This window comes from Ovis canadensis, chromosome 21 (genome assembly GCF_042477335.2).
Source record: "Ovis canadensis isolate MfBH-ARS-UI-01 breed Bighorn chromosome 21, ARS-UI_OviCan_v2, whole genome shotgun sequence".
NCBI classification, from domain to species: domain Eukaryota; kingdom Metazoa; phylum Chordata; class Mammalia; order Artiodactyla; family Bovidae; genus Ovis; species Ovis canadensis.
In genome coordinates this window covers 59,479,262-59,504,546 of record NC_091265.1, presented here as the reverse complement: position 1 = coordinate 59,504,546, position 25,285 = coordinate 59,479,262, and the positions used below count along the sequence as shown (strand labels likewise).

The window sequence follows — 25,285 nt, the reverse complement described above, 5'->3', positions numbered from 1 at the left end:
CAGTCCCTAATGGAACTAAGATCCCTCCTGCTGTGCCAGGAGGCCAAACAATTAAAATAAAAAATGAAGGGTGAGCCTTAGTGTCTTTGTTTTGAGCCCTTCCCAGGAGAACGATGGGGTGAATGTGAGTAGGCAGTGGAAGCAGCTGTGTCTAATGACTGGGAAAGACCAGTGCAGCGCTAGCTGAAAAGAATGATTTCTGTGACATTTTATAAAGCATCCACGTTTCCTGCTTTATCTTCTCTGCAAGTCTAAGAGATTTATTTCCTTTTTGTAGATGTGATAGTGGAGTCCCCAGAGTTTAAGGAACTTGGGCAGCAATTTAAACTGGGTCTGGTGGGCAGTACAGAGCATTGTTTTTCTGGGTTCCTCCATGGTGTTTGTCTACAGAGGAGAGGTCTGGGGTGAACTTCCCATCTTGCAGAAGAAGGTTGTAGAGAGATGAGGGCTGGACAGAAAGGGGTGCCTGGTGGGGCCCCTCGGTCAGCACCACTTGCGCTCCACAAGCGCCCCCAAGGGGAAAAAGTGACAGTAATTTTTCTTCAAAGGCTTTGAAATACAGCTAAGATCACAGTGTGTTTCCATCGTGCCTCCCTGAGTCTACACTACAGAAATTCTAGCACCAGCACATGAACATTTATGACAAGGAAGTTCACTTTGGCATGGTTTGGAACAGCAAGAAATTGGAAAAAAATCAAAGAGTCTTCAGTGGACATCAGTTACCTAAGTTGGGGTAATCGTGTGGTTTCTATTAAGCCTTTGAAAAAGGTGTAGTATTGGGTTGAGCAACAAGTTTGTTCAGGTTTTTTCATAAGATGTTACAAAAACCCGAATGACCATTTTGGCCAACCCAATACCTGCATGGAAAGATGTGCAGGCCATATTAAGTGAAAAAAATGAATTTCAGGCCCATTTTAATTTTTGAAATGACAATAACCCCTAAACAATGTTATTTAAACTATGGGATACTAAGTAGCCCATTAAGTAGATTGTAGAGTTACTTTAGTGTCACAAATAAATTGGACCATATGAAATTGCTCATATTTGACCGTTTGGACCACACAGATACCAGTTTCATATAGCTTGACCAGGTAGCATGAGCAAAAATTAAATAGAAGGAACAAAACAGAAAACATTTCTGGGATTTCCCTGGTGGTCCAGTGGCTAAGTCTCCTTGCTCCCAATACAGGGGACCCGGGTTTAATCCCTGGTCAGAGATCCTTCATGCTGCAACAAAAAATTGAAGATCCCATGTGCTGCAACCAAGACCTGGCACAGCCAAATAAATAAATAAAAAAAAGAAAACATTGCTGCCTGTGCCCTTGAAGAGAAGGTACGTGGTATTTGTTAGCACGTTTGTTTCTGATATTTATATCAGATTCTGATTTATATCAGAATATATGTACTCACAAGGTCATAGTCATAGAAGTTTGAAAATTGCTGCAACTCCACTGTTAACGCTGGAGCAGGTTTGAGGGAAACTTAAAATTATTGCTGTAAGCACTTCTGGGTGGTCTTACTTCACTACTGCTGTTGTTGCTGTGATTAAGGCAGTAAGTCGCGCCCGACTCTGTGAGCCCGTGGACTACGGCACACCCCTGACACAGGGATCAAACACAGGGATCAAACCCACATCTCTACCGTCTCCTGCGTTGGCAGAGAGGTTCTCCAGCACTAGCGCCACCTGGAAAGCCCTGTTAGGAGCCTGGTGAAAGTATTTTCATTTGCCTCATGGAAAGGAGGAAAGGTTGCTCTTGAGGAAATAAAATCTTTGGGGAATACCTTTGAAAGAAAACTGGGAAAGAAGATCTCTAGAGCTGTAGTTATATATAACTGTGAATATATATATATCTTTTGAATATATACATATTCACAGGAAAGACTCATGAGCTTAAAATACCCAAATCCTGACAGCTCTGAAACCGGCTTTGGAAGGGAGAGTTTCTTGGAACTAAGTAAGTGAATTTTAACTTGTGGATAGAGTTCTAGATGCCTTCTAAAAGGGAATATTCATCCAATATCTGAGGAGGAAAATCTGGCCTTATGGTTTTAATTTTAAGACATGTAAAATTTTTTTCTACACCCCATGGCATTCGGGATCTTAGTTCCCCAACCAGGAATCAAACCTGTGCCCCCTACACTGGGAGCACGGAGTCTTAACCACCAGACTGCCAGGGAAGTCCCAGAGGTGTAACCTTTTGGATCCAGACAGTCCACTTCCTGCATCACCTTTATAATCATAAAGGAAACTTTGTTATTATGGAACAATAACAACAATAATAAAATTTTTTGAAAAGCAACAAGGGAAAAGACTCTACTTAAGTAAAACTGTTGATCATTAAGCATTAGCACCAAGTATTATTATTGTTGTTTAAGACAGACACTAAGACACCAGGACACTAAGTCGTGTCTGACTCTTTGCAACCCCATGGACCATAGCCTGCCAGGCTCCTATGTCCATAGGATTTCTCAGGCAAGAATACTGGGGTGGGTTGCTATTTTCTTCTCCAGGGGATCTTCCTGACCCAAGGATCAAAGCCAAATCTCCTGCATTGGCAGGCAGATTCTTTTTTTAAATTTAATTTTATTTTTTCCTGCACTGGGTTTTTGCTGCTTTTGCCCAGGCTTCTCGCTGCGGTGGCTTCTCTTGTTCCAGAGCACAGGCTGTGGGCACTTAGGCCTTAGTAGTGGCGGCACAGGGACTCAGTAGACATGGTGCACAGGTTTAGTTGCTCTGAGGCATGTGGGATCTTCCCAAATCAGGGGTCACACCTGTGTCCCCTGCACTGGCAGGCGGATTCTTATCCACTGCACCACTCTGGAAGTCCGGCAGTCGGATTCTTTACTGCCGAGCCACCAGGGAAGCCCAGCAAGGAATATATATCAAAGTATATATTTTATTTATTTGTATATATATTTAAGGTTGCTCCAGATCAATTTCCTATTTGATTCTTTTAAACTGTAATGTTCAATTGAGGTTGTTTAAAATGGAGTTACAGGGATTTTCTGGTGGTCCAGTGGTTAGGACTCCATCCTTCCACTGCAGGAAGAGAGTTCAGTTCTTCATGGGGGAACTAAGATCCCACATGCCATGGGAGGGGTGGCCAAAAAAAAAATAGAGTTAAAAAAAAGTAGTGTGAAGAAGCTTACCATCTTATATATATATCTTTAAAAAGTTACAGTTTTGATCAAAGGAATCCTTCCTGTTTTTCTCTCTGGTGAAACATCTGTGATGCAAGTTTTATTTTGGGGACCACACATGTATGACGAAAGCTCCACCCAGCACTTGGCGGCAGCTTTTGCCCTTCTAACGAGTAAACGAAGACCGGGAGGGTGGAATACACGACTTAGTCACCGACAGCTGCCTGTGGACCACGGTCCTACTCTGGCTTGCTCCTGTACCCCCACCCCATTCCCCCCGCGGTGGTGGTTTAGTGGGCCTGAAGTATCCAAGGGCCACCGTGTCCCCAGTGCATGTGTGCGCAACATGCAAGCCATAGCCGAAGGCCTCGAATGGCAAGTCAGAGTGTCTGAGCGTCCTCGTTATAGATCTCAGCCCAGATGCCTCTCGTGGGAGCCAGGGGAGGTATCTTCTCCAACTCCCAGATGACAAAATGAGCTGCTACAGTCCAGTCATCCTCCTCAGGGCACACGGCATCCTCAGACCTTTCCAGAATCTTAAGAATGATTGTGTGTGTGTGTGTCACTTGCTCTGTTGTGTCCGACTCTTTGCCGCCCCATGAACTGTTATGTAGCCCTCCAGGCTTCTCTGTCTATGGGATTCTCCAGGCAAGAACACTGGAGTGGACTGCCATTCCGTTCTCCATAAGAATTATTAAGAACCTGAAAATCTGAGCTCTTCCACGTCCATCTGACCCATGCCTTGGCAACCTCTAGAGCAAGGCTGTGCCGGCTGCTTCTTATTTGTCTCCCCAGGGCCTGGCCTGGTGAATGGGGCGGGGTCGGAGGGGTGGGGAAGGGGGCGAGGGAGGAGCTGCTGCGCCTTCACTCAGCAACCTGAGAGGCAGGTACCACTCTTATCTCCACTAGACGGATGAGCCAGGACTCCGCTCACCCGGATGGCTGCAGCAGTCTATCCAGCGGTTTCGCTGCTCCTCCTCCCCAAGGTGAAGGGACCTTTATAACCTCTGGTCAGATCATGTCCGTCCTTTGCTCAAAGCCCTGCACGGTCTGCTGGGCGCTCCTGTATCTTTCAGTGTTGGAGCCCAAGGGCTTCAGTGGCCTTCCAGCCCCTTGCAAGAGTGCTCCCCATTCTCTATCCCCCCATCGCCTGTTCCGCCCCTGCGTGTCAGTCCTCCGAATGACCTGCGCCCCTAACGCATACCTCCTTGTCACCTCTCTCTCTCCAATTTTTTACTCAAACATTCAATGTCTCAAAGCAATTTTATAGGGGCATTCCCTGGGGCTCCAGCAGTTAGGACTCCGTGCTTTTCACTGCTGAGGGCACAGGTTCAATCCCTGGTTGGGGAATTAAGATCCCACAAGCCACAGGGTGTGGCGCCCCCAAAAACAGATTTAAAAAAACCAAAATTTTGCTGTTGTTGTTGTTCAAATAGCACAACGAGGTCCAGTGTGACCACCCTTGTTAAGTTTGAAACAGCCCAATCCCCTACCCACATTCTCCAAATCCTTTGGTTTGCTCTGTATTCCCTTGTGACACCTAAGTCCTCCTATCAGCCTATGTAATTCCCTTAACTGATCACAATTTATTCTCCCCTACACCTCCATCCCCTCAAGAATGGAAGCACCATGAGGGCACGGATTTGTTTCTTTTTGTTTTGTTTTTTTATTTTGGCTGCACGGGATCTTCATTGTGGCTCACGGGCTTAGTAGTTGTGACACACAAGGTTAGTTGCTCTGAGGCATGTGGGATCTGAGTTCCTCAACCAGGGATTGAACCTGGGTCCTCTGCATTAGAAGGCAGGCGGCTTCCGTGCTGGCTCAGTCAGTAAAGAATCAGCCTGCAATGCAGAAGGCTGCCCGCAATACAGGAGACCCAGATTCAATCCCTGGGTCAGAAAGTTCCCCTGGAGAAGGAAATGGCAACCCACTCCAGTATTCTTGCCTGGAGAATCATAGACAGAGGAGCCTGGTGTTCTATAGCCCATAGAGTCGCGGAGTCATCCTGAATGACTGAACCACCATCACCTTTGTGAATTGGGTAAAATCATTAACCGTTTTGAGTTTCTATTGTCTCCTTTGTACAAACAGTATACTAATTATGTTTGCCATGCAAGGTGGATCTGAGAATTAAAGTAACTACCATATATCAGTATAAAAGGAATGTAAAGAAGGCTTCACAGTCCCCTGCGTCCGCTGCATTAGAAGGCAGATTCTTAACCACTGGACCACCAGGAAAGTCCCAACAGCAGGATTTGGATTTTTTTTTTTAAGCTGATCACAGTACCTGGAACAGGGCCTACCACATAATAGATGCTCAGTAAATATCTGTTGAGTGAAAGGAACGGGGCAGAGGATTCACTAACTGCTTTCTAGCTGCTCACGTGGCCCGAAAGCAGCAGAGCCACATCAGTTTCGTTCCTAACCACCAGGGTTCTCAGCCCAGGCCTGACCCCCACCCTCTCCTCTGAGACCCCATAGAGCTCAACGCCCAGACCAGGCCCCAGCCTAGCAGGGCGTCTCACAGGCAGCCTGCCCGCGGGTGTCGAGTGGGAGCTGGGGCCTGCCGTGGAAGGCAGGAAGCGCTGGGTCTCCGGTGGCCGTGCGTCCACTGTCAGTTCAGCGCTCAGCCCCTGTTTCAGTAAAATACTGACTCTTTTCTCTCAAATGGCAGGAACTCCCTCCAGCTTAGAGGTGTCTCCTCCCCATAGGCCTCAGGCTGTTCCCAACCTCCACCCAGAGCAAAAGGGCTCTCAGAGGTCAGTGGCCACATTCCTTCGTTTTACATATGAGGAAATCGAGCCCCAGAGAGGGCGCAAGTCTGCCGGAGGCCTTGTCCCTGGCAGTCCCTGAGCTGCAGGTGAACCCAGTTCTCCTGGGACAACTTCCTGGGCTGCTTCTGACTGGGGGCCCCCACCTGGCCCAGGACCCGTGGGAGGCCCCGTCTTCAACGGTGCTTCAACGACGAAGGTCAGAGTCCTTCTCCCAAGGACCCATGGCAGGTTTCTGCCACAAGTGAGAGTGCTTCCTGCTCTTCTGAGGGTGCCCTGAGTCCCTGCTATTTCCACAGCAGAGCTGGCAGACGTTAGCTGAATAAGTGAGAAGTCAGAGGGGACAAGAATCCGGGGCTGCAGCAGAACCTGCCTGGCTCTGCTGCCTCCCTGCCCCGGGGCAAGTCCCCTCCCCAACTGTAAAACAAGGAGACTGGATGACAATCTCTAGAATCTTCTGACCATGAAGTACTGCCAGTCTGCCTTGCCAAAGCTCTTGGCACCCTTGGTATGAATCCTGGGCTGGGCTAGCTGTGGCGAGCGCTCTCTGGTCTGTGCTCATGAGTTGCTGGCCACTCGGGGCTGGGCTTTAGCCCTCATCCCACTGCAGTCCTCCAGCCCTTGCTCATGACCCTGGCTGCCCGCCTCCCAAACTAGCCTCCTAGTGAGAGTTTCCTGCCTCTCAGAGCTCTCGTGGGACACAGAAGCTCAGGGGGAGAGAACCGTTTGAAGAAGGGAAACGCTCCCTCCAAGGCCAGGGAGACTGTCTTTGCTCTCCAGTGTCGAGGATCTCAGCACGGTGCCCAGCCTGGGCTTCTCCACCATTCAAAGTGGACAGTCTAAATGTGACATCACCAGGGAGGCCCAGCCAGGGACACAGGGACAAGAAGGAGCTCGCCAGTGACTGCTGTCCAGATGTGGTTTCAGTTATCACCATGGCCCATTATACAGATGAGGAAACTGAGGCTCAGAGAAACTAAGGGCCCTATCCAAGTTCACATGAATAGAAGATGCAGAGCGGGGATTTGAACTCAACCTGTTTGGGACTTGGGCCACCTGGGGAAATCCATGTGCTGTGGTCTCTGTTGCCATACCCAAGAAGCCCTGGGAGGCTCGCCCACTCTTTAGGGCTCGGTTATTTACTATTTATAGTCCCTGCCCTCTTCCAGAGGTTTGAGTCAGCTTCCCAGAAAGACATGTACGTTCAAGAAATAGCGGAGAATCAGAAGCGTAAAGCTTTGGAGGCCCCAGGGGACCCGGCAGGATTGGGAGGTAATGGCATCACAGAGCCCCCGTGAAGTTGCCCTCTCCCTGGGAGGCCCAGCTATTTGCAGATTCCAGCTTTAATGAGAACCCCCACGGTGAAGGTGCCATGCTGAAGTGAAAGTCAGTCCTTTTCTCCCTATGCCGTGGGTTGTCCCCACGACGTCACTACCCGTCCTTGCCCAGCATTGTTCATCTTTCCCACTTACAGGTCCCTGTGAGGCAATAAAAGGAGAGAGAGCCGGGCTTGGTGTGAGAGACACGTGGGGATTGAGCCTGTCCCAGCTGGGGACATGACCTGGCCAAGGGATATACTGCGGAAAGGCAGCTTCCTCATATCTGAATCTCAGCCAAGGCGGTGACATCAGCCCAGCATCCGGTCCCCCTTCTCCTGCCAACAGTGCCCCAAGCCCTCTGCAAGTTCCCCTCCCTCACCCCTGACCCCTAGGGGACCCCAGCCGTACCTATCTCACCTTGTCACCTGGCCACAGTGACTGATGTCAGGAACAGGCATGTGACTCAGGGCAGACCAAGCAGAGCCAGGTCTGATATCTTCGTTGGAAATAATGGGAAAGTAGCAGGGATGCCCCTCTTGGGGCAGCTAAGCTGGTGTTTCTAGTGGCCATCTTACCACCATGAGCAGGAGCTGCCTGAGAATGAAGCCAGTCAGGGACAGAGCAGATAGGATGAACCACTGACTCCTGATGACCTTGTTTGGGCATCATGATCAACCCATGCCTGAAGCTGGTATTCTCAAAACTTGTCAGTAACCTAAGCCTAGCCATGAGACAGCTCATTTCCCACCTCTTATTGAGACTCCTTTGTAAGCATGAGAAATTTTGAGCAGTTTTCATCAAATATGTGCTGCTCTTTACATATGGACACATTCATTAACCCTCTTTTCACTAAATGTATTTCATTAGAATAAAAAAACTCATGCCTGATCTTGCACTCTGCCATTTTTCCCCTAAAATTAATAATAGTAATAAAAGTAATAATGAAAAAAACTCAAAATACAAGCCTGCGGTATGTGATCGAAAAGTCCATCAGTTTTCTATTAAGTGCATCTGTTAAAAGCTTAAAAGATATTTATGGGACTTACTGTGCACCAGGCAGTGTTCTAAGCACTTCATATATATTACTTCTAGATACTTACGTTATTACCCCCATTTTACAATAAGCCAGAAAGAGGTTAGTTAGGTTTTTTTTGTAATTAAAAATGTTTATTTACTTATTTGGCTGCGTTGGGCCTTAGTGGCGGCATGCAGGGTCTTTGTTGCGGTGCACAGGCTCAGTAGTTGCGGCTCGTGGGCTTTGTTGCCCTGCAGTATGTGAGATCTTAGTTCCCCGACCAGGGGTTGAACCTACATGCCCACCATTGCCAGGCAGATTCTTAACCAGTGGACCACCAGGGAAGTCCCGTTAGTTAAGTGACTTGCTTGAGGTCAAGTTCCGGGCCCTGGATCAAGTCCCTCTCCCCGTTCTTCAATGTCCTTCCCAAAGACAACGTCCTGCCTTTCTTTCTCTGGAAAGCCTCTGATCTCCCCGGCAGGAAGTGCTCTCTGCCTGCCACAGATGCCTTCATGGAGGCAGGCTGTCACCCTCCTGCCCTGCCCAGCAATATGCTGGGCATGCGTCCTACACCCCATTCGGTTGTGAACCCCTCCCAGCTGAGGCTTAGCTTCCACGAGGGCCCCTCCATGCTCATGGCAGGAAGTCGATAGCCAGCCTCAGCCCCACCAGCTGGCATCTGGCCTGTTTCTCTCCTTGCCATCGTCTAAAGCTCGCTTGGGGTGCCCTGGAGAGGCCAGGCCTCAACTGAGGGGTGCACATGGACAGGGCCTAGAAAGAGAGGGGGTGACTGAAGACCCTGGGCATCTCTCTCACTCTAGGAGGTGTGGGAGGGAATTGGGACAAGGTAATCAATGCATCCTGGCCTCTCCCAACCAGCTGTGTGACAGTCCCCTCATGTTACCTCAGTTTCCCCACTGGTAAAATGAAGAAGTTAGTTAGGGAGAGTCCCCCAGGAACCTAGGAATGAGGAAAGCGAAAGTATTTTACTCATCCAGGAAGTTGGTGGGGTTCCCTGCTGGCAAGCTGCCTGCATGCTGGACTTTCACTCATGTGTTCGTTAATCAAGTGCAAACCAGTCAATCCTAAAGGAAATCAGCCCTGAATACTCATTGGAAGGACTGATGCTGAAGTTAAAGCTCCAGTACTTTGGCCACTTGATGCAAAGAGCTGACTCACTGGAAAAGACCCTGATGCTGGGAAAGACTGAGGGCAGGAGAAGAAGAGGGCAACAGAGGATGAGATGGTTGGATGGCATCATCGACTCTATGGACATGAGTTTGAGCAAGCTCCAGGAGATGGTGAAGGACAGGGAAGCCTGGTGTGCTGCAGTCCACAGGGTCGCAGAGTCGGACATGACTGAGCGACCAAACAGCAACAACATTAGGTGGAGGCAGTGTTTGAGGTGCTGGAGATGCTTCAGAGAGTAAGACAGGCAGCGTTCTTGCTGCCCAGGAGCTCACTCTGTCAGTCTGGTTGGGGGAGGCCTCCAAGCCTTCACCATGGAAGTGCTTGAGTCCTGGGACTCATGGACTAGGGCCTTCCATGCGGGGTGTGGAGACAGACGGGGCTTGGAGGAAGGTGGTGTGTCCCCCCTCCAGCTCTGCCCCCTTTCCCCAGATGACCTTGCCTCTCTGGGCATTAGCTCCTCACCTTCTAAGTAAGAAGTTGGACTGGGTGGCCCTGAAGCCTACTCTGCCAGCCTGGCACGGCCATTCACGGTTAAACATTACCCACTCTGTGTCCCTGACTCCCTGCCACTCCTCGGGGACATCAAGCCATAAATGCTACCTTCTGTGATTTTCCTCTGGGGCTGTGGCCTTCTGAGAGGGGTCACAGGAACACTTGCTATCGCCCTTCTGCTGGAAGCCAAAGTCTTGAGAGGGGAACACTTGGGGTCTATGTCTGGGGCTGGGAGCTTGAGGTGGGGATACCTGGGCCCTAGCCCTACTCACCCCTCCCTCCCCACCTCCAGGTGTGTTTTCCTTGGTTACATCATGCCTGTGGCTCCCCTGGATCCTTCCCTGAGGAGCTTATGGCCTAATGAGCCCCTCAGGTGCCCGCCTCGGGCAAGAGGCCTCAGCCCTCTTGGTTTCTGGGAAACAGAAGTAATTCAGAGTAGTTGGGGCAGCCTCACTGCATGGGGTGCCCCCACTTTAGCCTCCTCCCCCAGGCGCTTCACATACAAGGAGGGCAGGCCCCGCTGTCATGCCCAATCCCAAGTGTACCCAGGCATTTAAAATTATGAGGCGGCATAATTCCTCCTGTGTCCCCACAAATCTCAGGAATGGGAATGGAGTCTAGCCAGATAGTACTTCACAATATGCAAAGAGCTCTCTTCTCATTTCATTCTTTCCCATCTTCAAATCAATTTTGTAAACAGGTATGATTTCCTGGTCATCCACAGCATATATAAGAGGACACTGAGATCCCAGGTGCTAGACCTGGTGAGGAGAGTGCCAGGTGTCAGAGTCCATTCTGACTCTAAAGCAGAAACAGGTTTCATGCCCACTTCTGGGCATGAAAGTGTTGGTCGCTCAGCCCTGTCTGACTCTTTGCAACCCTGTGGACTGCAGCCCACCAGGCTCCTCTGTCCATGGAATTCTCCAGGCAAGAACACTGGAGTGTAGCCAGTCCCTTCTCCAGGGGATCTTCCCAACCCAGGGATTGAACCTAGGTCTCCTGCATTGCAGGCAGATTCTTTACTGTCTGAGCTACTGGGGAAGCCCATGTCTCTCAGTCGTGTCTGACTGTCTGTGACCCCATGGACTGTAGCCCACCAGGCTCCTCTGCCCCAGAATTCTCCCAGCAAGAATACTGGGGTGGGTAGCAGGGGAGTATTGCTGTCAATGCCCTGCTCATGACAGGCATCACTGATCAATTACGGCATGGCAGACATTGCTAATCAATTGCAGTGTTCTTTTCTTTTTCTCTTTTTTGGCTGCTCATGAGTCTTGTAGGGATCTTAGTTCCCCAACCAGGGATTGAACCCAGGCCACGGCAGTGAAAGTGCTGCATCCAAAGCACTGGACCACCAGGGAGTTCCTGACAGTGTTCTTTTCTAATATGCTCAGAGACAGCTGTGAACTCGACACATTATCTCTCAGGACACCATTATCTGTCAGAAGATGGAATCCATAGTATTTACCCACACCATCAGCCTTGAGCCCCTGAGACTCAGGCACAACCCCCAGATGCTCTGGTCAGCAGACCACAGGACTGACTCTTCACTGTATATCAGTTATGATGCTGTTCTTGGACAGGGATTAACGGCTGCACCATCGCCTGAACTGCTGTCGCTCCCAAGCATGGTCTGTCTTAGAGATACAGCAATCATACAGATTTGCCTGGGGCTTCAGGTTTTTTTTAGATCTTTAACAAAAGTTTTTATTATGAAACATTTCAGGACTACCCCAAAGTGTGGTGGTGGTGGTCTACTCACTAAGTCGTATCTGACGCTTTGTGACCCCACAGACTGTAGCCCACCAGTCTCCCCTATCCATGGGATTTCCCAGGCAAGAATACTGGAATGGGTTGCCCTTTCCCTCTCCAGGACCCCAGAGTGTAGCTAATAATACTATCACAAGACAAGTGTGTTCCCACAGCTGAAGCAATGATATGTCACAGACACACTGAAGTCTCTGTGGGTCCCCTTTAGTCCCTCTCCACCTCCACCCCCAGCAAGCCACCACTCTCTGAATTTTGTGTTTCTGATTCTCATGCATATTTTTATACTTTTCCTACATAATTACATATCCGTATTATTCAACATTTCAGAAATGGTGTTATTCAGATCTGGTTACCACTTGTCATTTTCTTCCAAGTGGAAGGAATGAACTTTTAGACATGATGATACACGCAGCTTTGACTCTTCCATCGCATCACAATTGTGAATATTTGTTGAGCCCTCGTTCTGCACCAGGTATGCTTTCAGGTGCTTTCACATATGTAACATTAGCAAAAAAATTATCTTTGTCCCCACTTAACAGATTTGGAAACAGAGGCACAGAAAGGTGAAATGATATACCCGAGTCACGTAGCTTGGGAGCTGTGCTCTTAACTGCTAGACGTCACTCTCTCTACTGCTGCGTGGTCTGTTGTATGAAAACACAGTCATTAGCCATCTGTTCGTCTATTTAAGGGCCGTTGCTTATTTTTGCAGACTTGTCTCAACATTATTAGTCTCACAGCGTTGGGGGAGGTGGTCGTATTATCTTGCTTAGTCCCTACATCAAGCCTGTGAGTGGATATCTATGTCATCTCCCTTTACAGATGAGCAACTAAGGCTCAGAGAGGGTAAATCACCTTCTCAAAACTGCACAGCTCCAACGAGCCAAACGTGGGCTGTGAACCTGGCTCCTGCAATTGTGGAGCCCAGGGATGCCCCCACATCCCTGGTGAGCCCTATGTGCCCCACTGGCTTCTCCTCTTGGCCCTGTCTCTGGCAGCCTGCCCGCCCTCTCCTACAACAGCCTCCCCACACCTGGCCTTCAGCCCCCCTCCTCTGGCCACACTCCACCGTCCTCATCCCAGAAAAGGGGCCCAACCGGAAGGCCCGTTTGTGTTAGGAAATTCCAGCCACGTGAGCCAAGCCGAGCCTGGGATTCTGAGCAGCTGGTGGCTTTAGGAGAAACTGAAACTTGCCTTGTTGGGGGCGGAGTGGTCACCGGGGATTTAAAGAGCTGCCACTTCCTTGGGCCCCAAGAGGGCACTGGGAGGTCACAGCAGCTGAGGGACGCCCCACCGGTGTGAGCCCGTGTTCTCCTCCCCACCATGCACCTCTGCGGGGGCGACGGGCCTCTGACCAGGACGGTGAGTGCAGGGGAGCAGGTTCAGGGGCTAAGAAGGGGAATATGCCCCAGGGTGCCGGGGCCGGCTCTGTTCGCAGGGGCTGGGGAGCGCAGGCCTCACACACCCGTCTCTGGGCCTCAGTCTCCTTAGGGGTTTGGCTTGAGGGCTTTCCTGCTCTCACATTGCAGATCCAGGCTTCAGTTTAGAACTTGGCCTCTGATTACAGCTCTCTCCTCACCTACCTGTCCTACGCTGCCATTACAGGAGCCTCCTCTTTCCTCCCCGAGCTTTCTGGCCACAGCTCCCCTGGAGGCCTTGCCTCTAGTCCAGAACCCAAGTACCAGAGGCTCAGGCCCTTCTCTTATGGCGGGTCTTTCCCCTCCAGGCTCCAGTCTCTCAGTCCCCCAGCACCTGCAAGGGGCCTGCTGTGGCCAGGAACTTAGGAGTTGCAGAGTCCTCAGCGAGGGAGGCCAGGGTCCTGCCTGAGGTCCCCACACTCAGAACACACCTCCCAGAGTGACCTGAGGGAGGGGGTTGTGGGGTCTCCAGTGTTCCCGCTTGTCTGATTTTCCAGAGCCCTGGGCATGTGGGTTAACTATTCATCTAAGCTCATGAACCCCAGTGAAGGGGGAGAGTCACAGCTGTCACCCTCTGAGTCCACTCTTCTGTCAGAAGGGACTCATTCTCTCATTCTAGGCTGCTGGCCCACTAGAATGCAAGTAGCTTGAGGGCAGGAAGTACTGCCTCTTATGTTTGCTGCTGCGTCCCCTCAGCTCAGTGCGTGGCACACAGTAGGTGTGCAAATATTTGTGGGATAAATGAATATCAGCTTTGGGCTTGAGCTGGGCAGGGGAACACAGAGTAGAATCAGAACCACCCCCACTCTCGTCCTCACAGAAGGAGCTCAGGCTAGAGAAATCAACACCTTAACGGTGGAAACAGTAGGGATTAGAACAACAGCAACTTTTATTAACCCCTGCCAGCTTTCCAGCCGGTGAGGAAGGCACCAGTGCCTCCATTTGGGGCAGATCAGGCAATGGGGCTCAGGGAAGTGAATGATCTACCCAGAGCAACACGGTGCATAAGGAGCCTGTAGGTGTGAAGCGGGTTCTGTCTGGGGCGTGTGCTGCCCCGTCATGAGCTGTGAGTGGTATGGATGTGAGGCTGGCATTCCACCGAGCTGTGCTGTGTCTGTGATGGGGTGTGTGGAAACCGATGGAGCCAGAGAGGGCTTCTGGCGGAAAGGGGACCCTCGGGGACTTGATTCAAGAAGAATATGGCTGAGACTTCCCTGGTGGTTCAGTGGTTAAGTCTCCAGGCTTCCAATTTAGGGGTCACGGGTTTGAACCCTGGCGGCTCCCTCTGCCTTTAGACAGCATCCCAGCTAGACCCTCACTCCTTGCTGGGTGTTTGGCTCAAATGTCACTGCTTCAGTAGGACAAGGTCTTTCCAAACACCTGAGCTAAACTAAGATGCCACAGGCCGCATGGCGCTGACCCCCCAAAAGAGAAGGGAATGGCTTTACAGCTAGCCTGCCCCTGTCGGGCCCCTACAGGATGCTGAGGAGCATCAGAGGCAGCTGAGGAAGAAAGAGAAGAACCGGGCAGCCGCCCAGAGAAGCCGGCAGAAGCACACGAGCAAGGCGGATGCCCTGCACCAGGTGGGGACGCCTCCCTTCCCATCCCCGACGTCACTCACCAGGGCTGGCCACCTCTTCTCTGTCCCACTAATCAGCAGTTCCCCTGCACTGCTGTAGGTGCCAGGCGCCCTGAACCTGGGGAGAGAGGAGGGCTCTGCAGCTGAGATTCAGAAATTCCTGAGTGCTGAGCAGAAATTGTGTGCCAGATGCACGCTGGGCTCCAGGGGCATGACAGTGCATTCTCAGCCCAGGCCTCCCCTCAAGGCACCCCCAGTCTAGAGGGAGGAGACAAGAAGTGGAGGGAAACAGGGAGAACCTGGCCCAGTGACCAGGTGAGGCCTTCATCCAAAGGTAGGTCCCTGAGCCCTGCCCATCCAGAACCCACCTCAGAGGTGCTGCACTGCTGCGATCACCCTGCCTGTCGGGGTTCTGATGTGAGTGGCCAAGACCGTCTGCGAGAAACTGGTTCAGGGTTAAGATGGGCTGGCTTTAGAGTCCCAGCTGCTGCATTCCATAGCTGCAGGTCTTTTCCTTCACTGAGCTTCACTGTCCTCATCCAAAAATCCCTGCCCCCTGGCAGGACCCTTGTGAAGACTAAAGGAGGCCAAGGAGCCTGGTGGGGTGGAGGGTGGGGAGGCTCTACTCACACTTGCCTCTTCACCTTGGACGGTAACCTGACCTCAGATGCTAACCTGACCTTGGGGTTTCCCTTCTTCCTCTGTGCAGAAAGGACACACCTCGGGGGGACCGTTAAGAGCTGAGTTCAGGACCTGGCCTTTGGTTGGGCTGCATATGCGATAGTCCTTACTGCAATGAGTAAACCTCAGAGCCCTCCACACCCAAAGGTCCTACGCTCTCTGCGACCCCACCCCCACTGTCCACCTTCCCCTCCCAACATCCTGCACCTCGTTCTCTGTGTTCCTTCCCTGATGGAGCATGTCCAGCCTCAGGGGCTCCCCCGGCTGCTCCCTCTATCTTTAGACAGCAGCCCAGCTAGATCTTCACTCCTTGCTGGGTGTTTGGCTCCAATGTCACCGCCTCAAAAGGAGGAGGTCTTTCTAAACATCTGAGCTAAATAGACATCACCTATTACTCTGCTTTATTTTTCTGGTTAACACTGACCTTGCATCACAAGTTTAGATGTTGACCATTGCTTGTCTTCCTCACCAGACTGTAAGCACCCTGAAGGCAGGGAATGCTTCTGCTGCCTACTGTCTCCCCATCACCTGGACCAGTGCTTGGCAGATAGAAGGAACTCAGTATTTCTCTCTGGAGTGAACAATAGAGTCAAAATAAAGTGGGAACTCATAGGTAGGAACAACATACAGATAGTTGGGTCAAGGTGATACAGAAATGAAGTCTGAGCTGGTTTTGAAGGATGAATAGGAGTTTTCCAAATGAAGGTAAGAAAAAGCATTGCAGGCAAATGAAATAGGGCTGGCATGAGCTTAAGAGAGTAGCACCCTGTACAGTGCATGCAAACGAGGACTGATGCCCAGGATGGCATGCCTGGAGGCAGCTGAGACTTCATGAGCTCATTTATTCCTTCCTTCCAGAAATGCCTACTGAGTATCTCTCATGCGGCAAGCACAGTTCTAAGCACTGGAGATACAGCTGTGAACACAGCAGAGTCCAGTTCACCCTCCTCAAGGCTCATATTTTCACGGGGGAGCCAGATAGACAAATAAATGACCTATGAGGTATTTGGGATACCAGATAGTGATAAGTGTCCTAGGAAGGATTAAAGCAGGGAACAGGGAAGGGAGTGGGACATGCGGGGTGATGGAAACCTAACTAGGGAAGCCCTCCCGGAGGAGGTGACAGTTGAGCAACCTGAGGGTGGTAAATGAATGAATAAGTGACCCAGTTTCTGGAGGTGTATTGATGCCTTTGGAGAATTTAGGTAAAGAGTGACCTAATGACATGTTTTTAAAGTGTCTTTCCACCTTCCACAGCAGAAACCAGCTTGGGAGGGGGGCTGTGGGTGGCTCTGAGGCCTGTTAGAACTTTGAGTCCATGGCTTAAGCAACATTTTAATATAAAACACCCTTGCAGCTTCTTCTTTTAGAAAATGTCCATAAAAGGCAGGGCAAGGGGCTCAAAGGAAGTCACTGAGCCTGCTGCTGCTGGCTGCTAAGTCATTTCAGTCATGTCCGACTCTGTGCGACCTCATAGACGGCAGTCCACCAGGCTCCCCCGTCCCTGGGATTCTCCAGGCAAGAACACTGGAGTCGGTTGCCATTTCCTTCTCCAATGCATGAAAGTGAAAAGTGAAAGCGAAGTCGCTCAGTTGTGTCCGACTCTTCGCGACCCCATGGACTGCAGCCTACCAGGCTCCTCCGTCCATGGGATTCTCCAGGCAAGAGAACTGGAGTGGGGTGCCATTGCCTTCTCCGAGTCTGATGAGCTGTGGAAATAAAGTTACTTCTGCATTTTCCACCACTGCTGCCATCATACTAATAAATGATTGTTTAGAACTTCACACTGATTACTGTCCCACCGGGTTCCCACCCAGTGCTCAGCAGAACAGAACCTAAATGCTGAAGAGAGCACACCTGTGCTGCCAACCTGTAAACCGTGAGCCTGGACTCTGCCCACAGTGCCTCGGTGGGCAAGTGCTGGATGTCGAGGAGGTCTGGCAGTGGCACTGGGCAGCCTAGAAGTGTCCAGGACAGAGGGCATCTAAGTTGTCACAAGAAGGCCATGTCAGGATTAGACCGGGGAAGCGGGGCTGGGATTGTCCAGGCAGAGGAGATGGCAAGTGTGGCGAGGAAGCAGAGTCCATTTGAGGAACAGGAAGTGGGGGCATCAGGAGCAGCTGGAGAAATGAAACTGGAAGTGTGAGCTGAGGCCACCACACGTGGGGAGTCCTGGGAGACGTTAAAGGGCTTTAATGTCCCATTGGCACTGCAGCCAGCGAAGGTCTCCTCTGGGCCAAGAGATCAGGCAGTTTGAGAGGCGCACCACTTAGGAGGCTGGTGGAGCTCCCGGGTGAGCGGAGATCCCAGGCTGGCTGGCTCAGGCACCTGGCACTGGGGAGAGAGAGCAGACAGGTCTGAGGTGGTGGTCATGAATGTCTGGCCAGAGAGCAGCCAAAAGGGCATTGAGGTGGCAGCGGTATCTTTCCTTCTAAATTGAGGACCCTGGGGCATTGGGAACTAGGGCTCAAGCTGGGCCTCTGATTCTGGCTGACATAACCCTCCCCACCTATATCTGCTTCTCCCCCCAGCAGCATGAGTCACTTGAGAAGCAGAACCACGCCCTGCAGAAGGAGATCCAGGCCCTTCAGGCTGAGCTGGCCTGGTGGACTCAGGCCCTGCACGTGCATGAGCGCCTGTGCCCTCTGGACTGTGCCTCCTGCTTGGCTCCGGGGGCCGCTGGCTGCTGGGGCCAGGCCGAGCAGCCCCCAGGCTCCGCGCCCCACGGACAACGTGGCTGCCAGGAGCAGCTGGGCCTGTTCCGGACCCCAGCCTCTTCTCCCTCGGCTCCGCAACCCTCTCCAGACCCGCAGCCTCGTGGGTCCCTCGGCCTCCTCCTGTCCCCTCTGCCCTCCCTGTCCCTTGGTCCCGCTGCAGTCACTGCATCTCCTGCACGACAATCACCCAGCCCTGCCCAGTCCGCCTCCCCTGCTGGCTCTGGCCTGCTGAGACCTTCCTCCAAGCTCAACACCCTCCTGCCCAGCCCCACAGCCCAACCTGCCCCTCTAGAGTTCCTCAGGCTGGAGCACCCCACCAGGGGGAAGCCAGGGTCCACACCCCACAGCCCCTCAGCTGCTCCGGGGCTGGGGTCTCTGCAGGGCAGGGAGCATAAGCCAGCTTCCTCAGCAGCAGATTGGCAAGGGCTGGATGTGGATCCCAGCCCCCACCCCCTCCTGGACTTCCCTCTGCTCTCTTCTGCTCAAGTCCACTTCTAACCTGGCCCTCAGAACTGGTCTAGCCCCTTCCTCAGACCCAGGAAGCAGCCTCAGCACACAGGCATCTCCTGTTGCTGCTGAGGGCTGCCTTTCTTGGCTGACCAGCTAACTAGGAGTGGAAAGGACACAGAGGCTCAGAGAAGCCAAGTGACTTGTCCAAGGTCACATGGCCTTTCTTGGGACCCGAAACATCACGATCTGCTCCTCCTTCTCCTGGTGGGATCCTGGCCCAGGCACCCTAGGGGCTGGGGTCCTAGAAACCTAGAGCCGGCCTGAGAGGTTTAAGTGCTGGGAGTGGGCAGGGACTCTCCCTTTTGCTCTGTAATTCCCAGGGCCACAAAGCCCTGTAATTTCTGAAAGTTTGCCCTTACTGGGGCTGGTCCAGAGTCCAAACCCTGGTGGGGAAGGGCCAAGCAGGAGCCCAGAAGAGAATCCTTTAGGCTCCTAGTAGTTTTTTCAATGCCAAAGAGCTAAACCTGTGGGTTGGAGTTGTGGACAAGCCTGGAGCAGTCCCCTCTGGGATTTCTACACGCTGAGGGTCCATAGCCACATGGTGACCTTGGATTCTGAAGGGTCAGCTCACCAAGCTATTCCCAAATAGTTCCCTACCTCTCCCTTCCTCCCAGGGCCATGGTGAATGGACTTCTGAGAGCATTCATGTCCTGCACAAAAGGCAGGTGGAAATAATGAGGGAAGGAGCAGGTGCAAACTTAGGTTTGAGCAAGTGCTGGACTTGAACCTTTTGCTTTGTGATTCCCTGCTTCCCAGGTGGTGATAGTGGTAAAGAACTTGCCTGCCAACGCAGGAGACGTAAGAGACGCAGGTTCCATCCCTAAGTTGGGAAGATCCCCTGGAGGAGGGCATGGCAACCCACTCCTGTATTCTTGCCTGGAGAATCCCCATGGACAGAGGAGCCTGCCAGGCTACAGTCCATGGGGTGGCAAAGAGTTGGACATGACTGAATGACTTAGCACTTAGCATGCAGTGAGACCTGTGTCTTCTTCAGTACTGTCCTCATCCCTGTGCAGCTCACAGACTCCCATTACCCTCCAGCCCCTCTGAGCAATGCCCCTGTTGCTCTTTGGCCTGATGGAGCAGGGGCCTGGGACCAGATAGGAGTGCAGTTGCAGCACCTGCTTGGGGATGGGGGTGGAAGTGGGGGATGGCGGGTTCTCATTCAGACTGAAGACAAACACTGTAAGGGGAGAGAGATGAGAAACTCCAGCTCTTCACCCAGATTTACACACGTAAGCAGACACTAGGCTAGTATGTGACACACTCCAGGAAATGCTGAGCACATGGTACCTATGTTATGGTAAATAAAGTGTTTTCCAATTCTTTCTGCTTTAGTTAGTTGTTTAAAATTCTGACTGTACTTTGTACTATTGAAACCAAAAGACCTTTGAAAGGAAAGAGCATGGTCTAGAATCTTAGGTGGGCAATCCCTCATGGACCTCTTAATCCAACCTCCCTTCCCATTTTGCAGATGAGGAGATTGAGGCCTTAAGATGGGTTGGACTTGCTCAGAGTCATGCAGGAAGAGGAGGTGTCGTGGCCACAGGATTGTGGATGGCTACAGAGCAGGAGTCACCAGCAGGTTCAGGGAGAACAGACTGGTGGGAGGGAAGCCAAGACACTGTTGGTTGGAGGCTGGCTTGAGTCTGGGACAAGAGTCGATATGACGTATGGTGCTCGAGGACTCGTTGGGTGATGAGGACACTGTGGCCTGGCATGTGTCTGTATAACCTAAAATTTGTCAGGCACTCTCTGTGTAACTTGGGTTAACTCACTGATGCCTCTAATAACTCTGGAAAGTAGATGTAATTATTACCCCATTGTTTGGAAGGGGAAACCAAGGCCCACGGTGTAAAGGTCACATAGCTAGGAAATGGTATAGGCTTGATGTAACTCAGGAGCACTTAACTACAGGTGATTGTGCCTTCTACCTTCCTGGAACTTTCCCTGTAGGCCCTGAATGGAGGGGCTGAAACATGCCCATAGACATGACCCAAGAAGGTAAAATCCTACCTTAAGCTCAAAATAAGAGAGGGGAGTGACTTAATTAATGTTGGTACACTCATACCCCAGAAGAGATGGTAAGAACAAAGAATGCTTTGAAGAATATTTAATGAGGTGAGAAAATGCTCACAACATATCAAGCAGAAAAAATAGAATGTGCAACTGTCACTATAGTTTTATATTATGTTTGTTTAAAAATATAAACAGAATCAAAGGAGTGGGAGGAGGTGCTGTAGATTCTTGAGGCATATGAGCTAATATCTGTGAATCCCCAAATTGTAAACAGCCACCACTGTGGCAGAAGGCTTTCACATGGTTGAATATATCCTAGAAATTTATATCTGGATGTGTCTATGGCTGCATAACAAATTATTCCAAAACCCAGTGGTTTAATCAACAAACATTTATCATCTTAAAATTCCCGTAGAGTGGGAATCTGGGCACAGCTTAGAGGCTCAGGGTTTCTCACAGGCGTCAATCAAAGTGTTGCCCAAGGACTTCTCCGGTGGCCCAGTGGTTAAGACTTCACCTCCCAATGCAGGAGGGTCAAGTTCCATCCCTGTTCAGGGACCTAAGATCCTGCATGCCTTGGGGCCAAAAAGAAAAAAACAAACATGAAACAGAAGCAATATTGTAACAAATTCAATAAAGTCTTTGAAAATGGTCCACACAAACAACAACAAAAACCCAAGCAAATGAAAACAAAACAAAACAAAACAAAAAACAGCCCCCAAATCTCAAAGTGTTGGCTGGAGCTGCAATCTTCCAAAGGCTCAACTGGGGGATCTACTCCCAAGCTCACATGTATGGCTGCCTGTGGGCCCCAGAAGGTCCACTCCTAAGCTTATTCACCAGGTCATTGGCAGAACTGAGTTCCTGGAGGGCTGCTGGACTGAGGACCTCAGGTTCTTACAGGCTGTTGGGTGCAGGTATTATCTCCTTGCCATGTGGGCCTCTCCATAGGGCTGTTGGACATGGCAGCTGGCTTCGCTCAGAACAAGCAAGCTAGAAAGTGAAAAAGGTGAGCGATCAGAAGCCACAGTGTTTTTGTAACTTAATTTCAGAAATGACTTCCTGTCAGTTTTACTATACTCTGTTGAGTAGAGGCAAGTTACTAGATCCAGCCCACACTCAAGAGGAGAGGATGTCACAAAGGCATAAAAACCAGAAGGTGGGGCCTTCCCTGGTGGTTCAGTGGATGAGAATCTGCCTGCCAGTGCAGGGGACATGGGTTCGATCCCTGGCCCAGGAAGTTTCCACATGCTGTGGAGCAACTAAGCCCATGTACCACAGCCTGTACTCTAGAGCCTGCGCTCTACAAGAGAAGCCATTGCAAGAATTCTGTGCACTTCAGTGAAGAGGAGCCCCCATTTGCCAGAACTAGAGAAAGTCAGCGTGCAGCAACGAAGACCCACTGCAGCCAAAAACAGAAAAACAAAAACACAGAAGGCAGGGTCATTGGGAGAATATTCGTTTTAGAGGTTGCTCATCACGCTGGGTGAGAACTAGTACTTTCTTGGATACCTTCTCTTTCCTTTTATCATCAGCACTAACCCACTCCAGTGTTCTTGCCTGGAGAATCCCAGGGACGGCGGAGCCTGGTGGGCTGCAGTCTATGGGGTCGCACAGAGTCAGACATGACGGAAGCGACTTAGCAGCAGCAGCACTAGCAGCTGGCTTTCCTTGGGGAGACTATTTGTTTTTAGGAGGAAACAATTTTGACCCCTTGACGGCAGCGGTAATGCCCCCAGCAGTGGGCAGAGATAATCTGGTAGGCTGGAGGCTGTAGCAAGGCTAGAGATGCTCAGCCTCACGTTAGCCTTACAGCAAACACAATGCAGACACTCACTCCTCGAGAACGACCTTTGAAGTGACGCATAACAGTCAGTGCTGAAATAGCAAGTATGTGCAAGCCAAGAGTCTTCTACGCTTGGAAAAGTAATCACTCACTGGAGGACTGAATGTAAACTCAATAAAAATTCTTCCAGCTGTTTTATTTTTTTCTGATATTCACCTCTATACAGAGTTGAATGGGCTTCCCTAATGGCTCAGCAGGGAAAGAATCTGCCTGCAATGCAGGAGACGCGGGTTAGATCCCCAGATCAGGAAGATCCCCTGGAGGAGGGCGTGGCAACCCACTCCAGTATTCTTGCTTGGAGAATCCCATGGACAGAGGAGCCCTGTGGGGTACAGTCCATGGGGTTGCAAAGTCAGACACGACTGAAGCGACCAAGCACAGCACGAAACACAGTGAGCTGAATGGTAGCACTTGAAAAGATAAGTCCACCTAGAACCTGCAAGTGTGCCCTTAGGGTTTTGCAGATATAATTGAATTAATAATCTCAAGATGAAATGATCTTGAATTGTCCAGGTGAGCTCTAAATGCAAAGACGAATAAGAGGAGACCACTGAAACAGGAAGAGAAGACAAAGAAGGTCATATGGAGACAGAGGCAGAGATTGGAGTCAGGTAGCCCCCAACCAGGAAACACGTGGAGTCACCAGAAGCTGGAAGAGGCCAAGAAGGCTTCTCCCCGTGGAACTTCAGAAGGAGCTGGGAGAGCTGTGGGGAGGCTGTTGCTGTCTTCCAGGTAAGCGGTGTTGGTGACCACAGCCAGGGGGGTAGCAGGGAGGTGGGAAGGTGAGGTCTGATTCAGGGTGTGCTTTACAGGTAGGGATGATGGGATGTGCTCATGGATTGGGCATGGGGAAAGGGAGGACAGAAGGATGATGCTGCAGCTTGAGACCTGAGCTACAGGTGGTTGGTAGTACCGAAGACCAAGAAAGATTGCGAGAGGAGCAGTTTGGAGTGGATATGTTGGGGAAGGGAGACCTGGAGACCTGTTTTGGCCAGGTCAAGTTTGAGATGCCTACTTGTCATCTAACTGAATAGAAAACAGTTTGGCAATTAGGGGAAAGGTCAAAACTGGGTGTATAGGGAATTCCCTGGCAGTCCAGTGGTTAGGACTCTGGACTTACACTGCTGAGGGCCTGAGTTTGATCCATGGCTGGGGAACTAAGATCCTACAAGCCACAATGCGCAGCCGAAAAAAAAAAAAAAGACTGAGCATATAAACTTGGAAGCCAGGTGTGTGGGTGGACATGTTGGGGACCAGATGAAATAATCTGTGAAGGCCCTTGCCACTATGCCTCTATGAGGGCCTCCTCTGCTCAGGCCCCAGAGCTCTCTCAGGCTGGCACTCCTTCCCTCCTGCATGCCCAGAATCTGCCCCCAACCTTCCTCATCAAATGCTTCATTCTCCAGGAAGCCTCATATGACCTTCCAAGATAAAAAATGACCCCTCAGGCTCCTTGTCACACTCGTGTGCCTTTCACCAGCATCTGTCATTTTCCTTCTTGTGTGACTGACTGCGCCTTCCTATCTTTTTAGCTCCCTCAGTGGCAGCAACCAGTCAGGTCCATCATGAGTACATTTAAACAGCAGGAGGTAGTAAAGCATGATGGTTACAGAGTTTGAGCTCCAGGGCCAGACAGGACTGGGTTCACATTCCAGCTCCACAACCCGCTCCACATGTCTTCAAGCCTCAGCTTTCTTATCTGAAAAATGGGAATTGAAAAAAGTACCCCCCCGCAATCCACCCAATGTATATGTGTGTATGTGAATACATATCCACGCGTGCATATATGTGCTGTTGCTCAGCCATATCCGACTCTTGGTGACCCCACAGACTGTAGCCCGCCAGGCTCCTCGGTCCACGGGATTATCCTGGCAAGAATACTGGAGTGAGTTGCCATTTCCTCCTCCAGGGGATCTTCCCGACCCAGGGATTGAGCCTGTGGCTCCTCTGGCTCCTGTGTTAGCAGGTGGATTCTTTACCACTGAGCCATCTGGGAAGCCCATACATATTTATATATACATGTAAATGTAATATACATTATATATGCTAGAAAAGCACATGTTTACCAAAAGACATAAATGAGAGATTTTATATCAGCAATATTTATAATGGTAGAAAACTGGAAACAATCAAAAGGCCCCATCAAGAGTATACCCAATAAATTGTGGAATCTTTTATACTAGATAATGCTGCACAGCAACAGGGATGAACAAACAATCAACGCAACTATCTGGAATAGTGTGAATAAGCTTCACAAACATAATGCTGGGCCACAGAAGCCAGAGGAAAAAGGGAAGACAATCTGTATGATCCGTTTATCTAAAGTTAAAAAGTAGAAAACCGTTAATCTATGTTGTTAAAAGTCAGGGTAGTGGTCACAGTTGGAGGACAGCCCCTGGAAGGGGACCAGGGGCCTTCGTGGTGGGGGGCTGACAATGTTCTGTTTCTTGATCTTTGTGGTGGTTACATGAATGTATTCACTGTATGAGACACTGAACGGTGTGTTTTTGATTTGTGCTCTTTCCTGTTATGTCTGATGTGCTTCAACAGAAAGAGGGTGGGGGCTTCTCTGGTGGCTCAGTGGTGAAGAATCCATCTGCCAGTGCAGGAGACATGGGTTGAACCCCTGATCCGGGACGATCCCATATGCCACAGAGCAACTAAGTCTGTGCACCACGGCTACTGAGCCCGAGCTCTAGAGCCCACGAGCCTCAACTACTGAAGCCTAAGTGTCCCAGAGCTCATGCTCTGCAACAGGAGAAACCACCGCAGTGGGAAGCCTGTGCCCCACAACTAGAGGGCAGCCCCCAGCTGCCGCA

General features: G+C 50.8%; 2 protein-coding genes across 5 annotated transcripts in view; both read left to right on the top strand.

The window, feature by feature from the left end:
- The first annotated feature begins 12,847 nt into the window (after positions 1–12,847).
- BATF2 (basic leucine zipper ATF-like transcription factor 2) lies at positions 12,848–19,927 on the top strand. Of its 3 annotated transcripts, none has more exons than XM_069566546.1 (3): positions 12,848–13,058; positions 14,593–14,697; positions 17,906–19,927. In XM_069566546.1, the coding sequence occupies exons 1-3, from the start codon at positions 13,020–13,022 to the stop codon at positions 18,587–18,589; spliced, it is 828 nt and encodes a 275-aa protein (XP_069422647.1). In that variant the 5' UTR covers positions 12,848–13,019; the 3' UTR covers positions 18,590–19,927. The 3 variants fall into 3 exon arrangements, with proteins under 3 accessions (XP_069422647.1, XP_069422648.1, XP_069422649.1); XM_069566547.1 differs by having other exon boundaries at positions 12,894–13,058; positions 17,909–19,927; XM_069566548.1 differs by lacking the exon at positions 14,593–14,697 and having other exon boundaries at positions 12,929–13,058.
- Positions 19,928–22,979: 3,052 nt separating this feature from the next.
- Positions 22,980–25,285, top strand: part of MAJIN (membrane anchored junction protein) — a 45,953-nt gene continuing 43,647 nt past the window's right edge. The window contains exon 1 of one of the 2 annotated variants that reach the window (XM_069566549.1): positions 22,980–23,198. The gene's annotated coding sequence lies outside the window, so the exon portion shown is untranslated. The remainder of the gene's footprint in view (positions 23,199–25,285) is intronic. The other variant, XM_069566550.1, reaches the window with a different exon arrangement.

What these genes read in the sequence shown, in the direction of transcription:
- BATF2 (XM_069566546.1), top strand. Translation starts at nt 13,020, where the DNA reads ATGCACCTCTGCGGGGGCGACGGGCCTCTGACCAGGACG. An exon ending in ACGGGCCTCTGACCAGGACG is followed by an intron (nt 13,059 to 14,592) that starts GTGAGTGCAGGG and finishes GGGCCCCTACAG; the next exon opens with GATGCTGAGGAGCATCAGAG. An exon ending in AGGCGGATGCCCTGCACCAG is followed by an intron (nt 14,698 to 17,905) that starts GTGGGGACGCCT and finishes TTCTCCCCCCAG; the next exon opens with CAGCATGAGTCACTTGAGAA.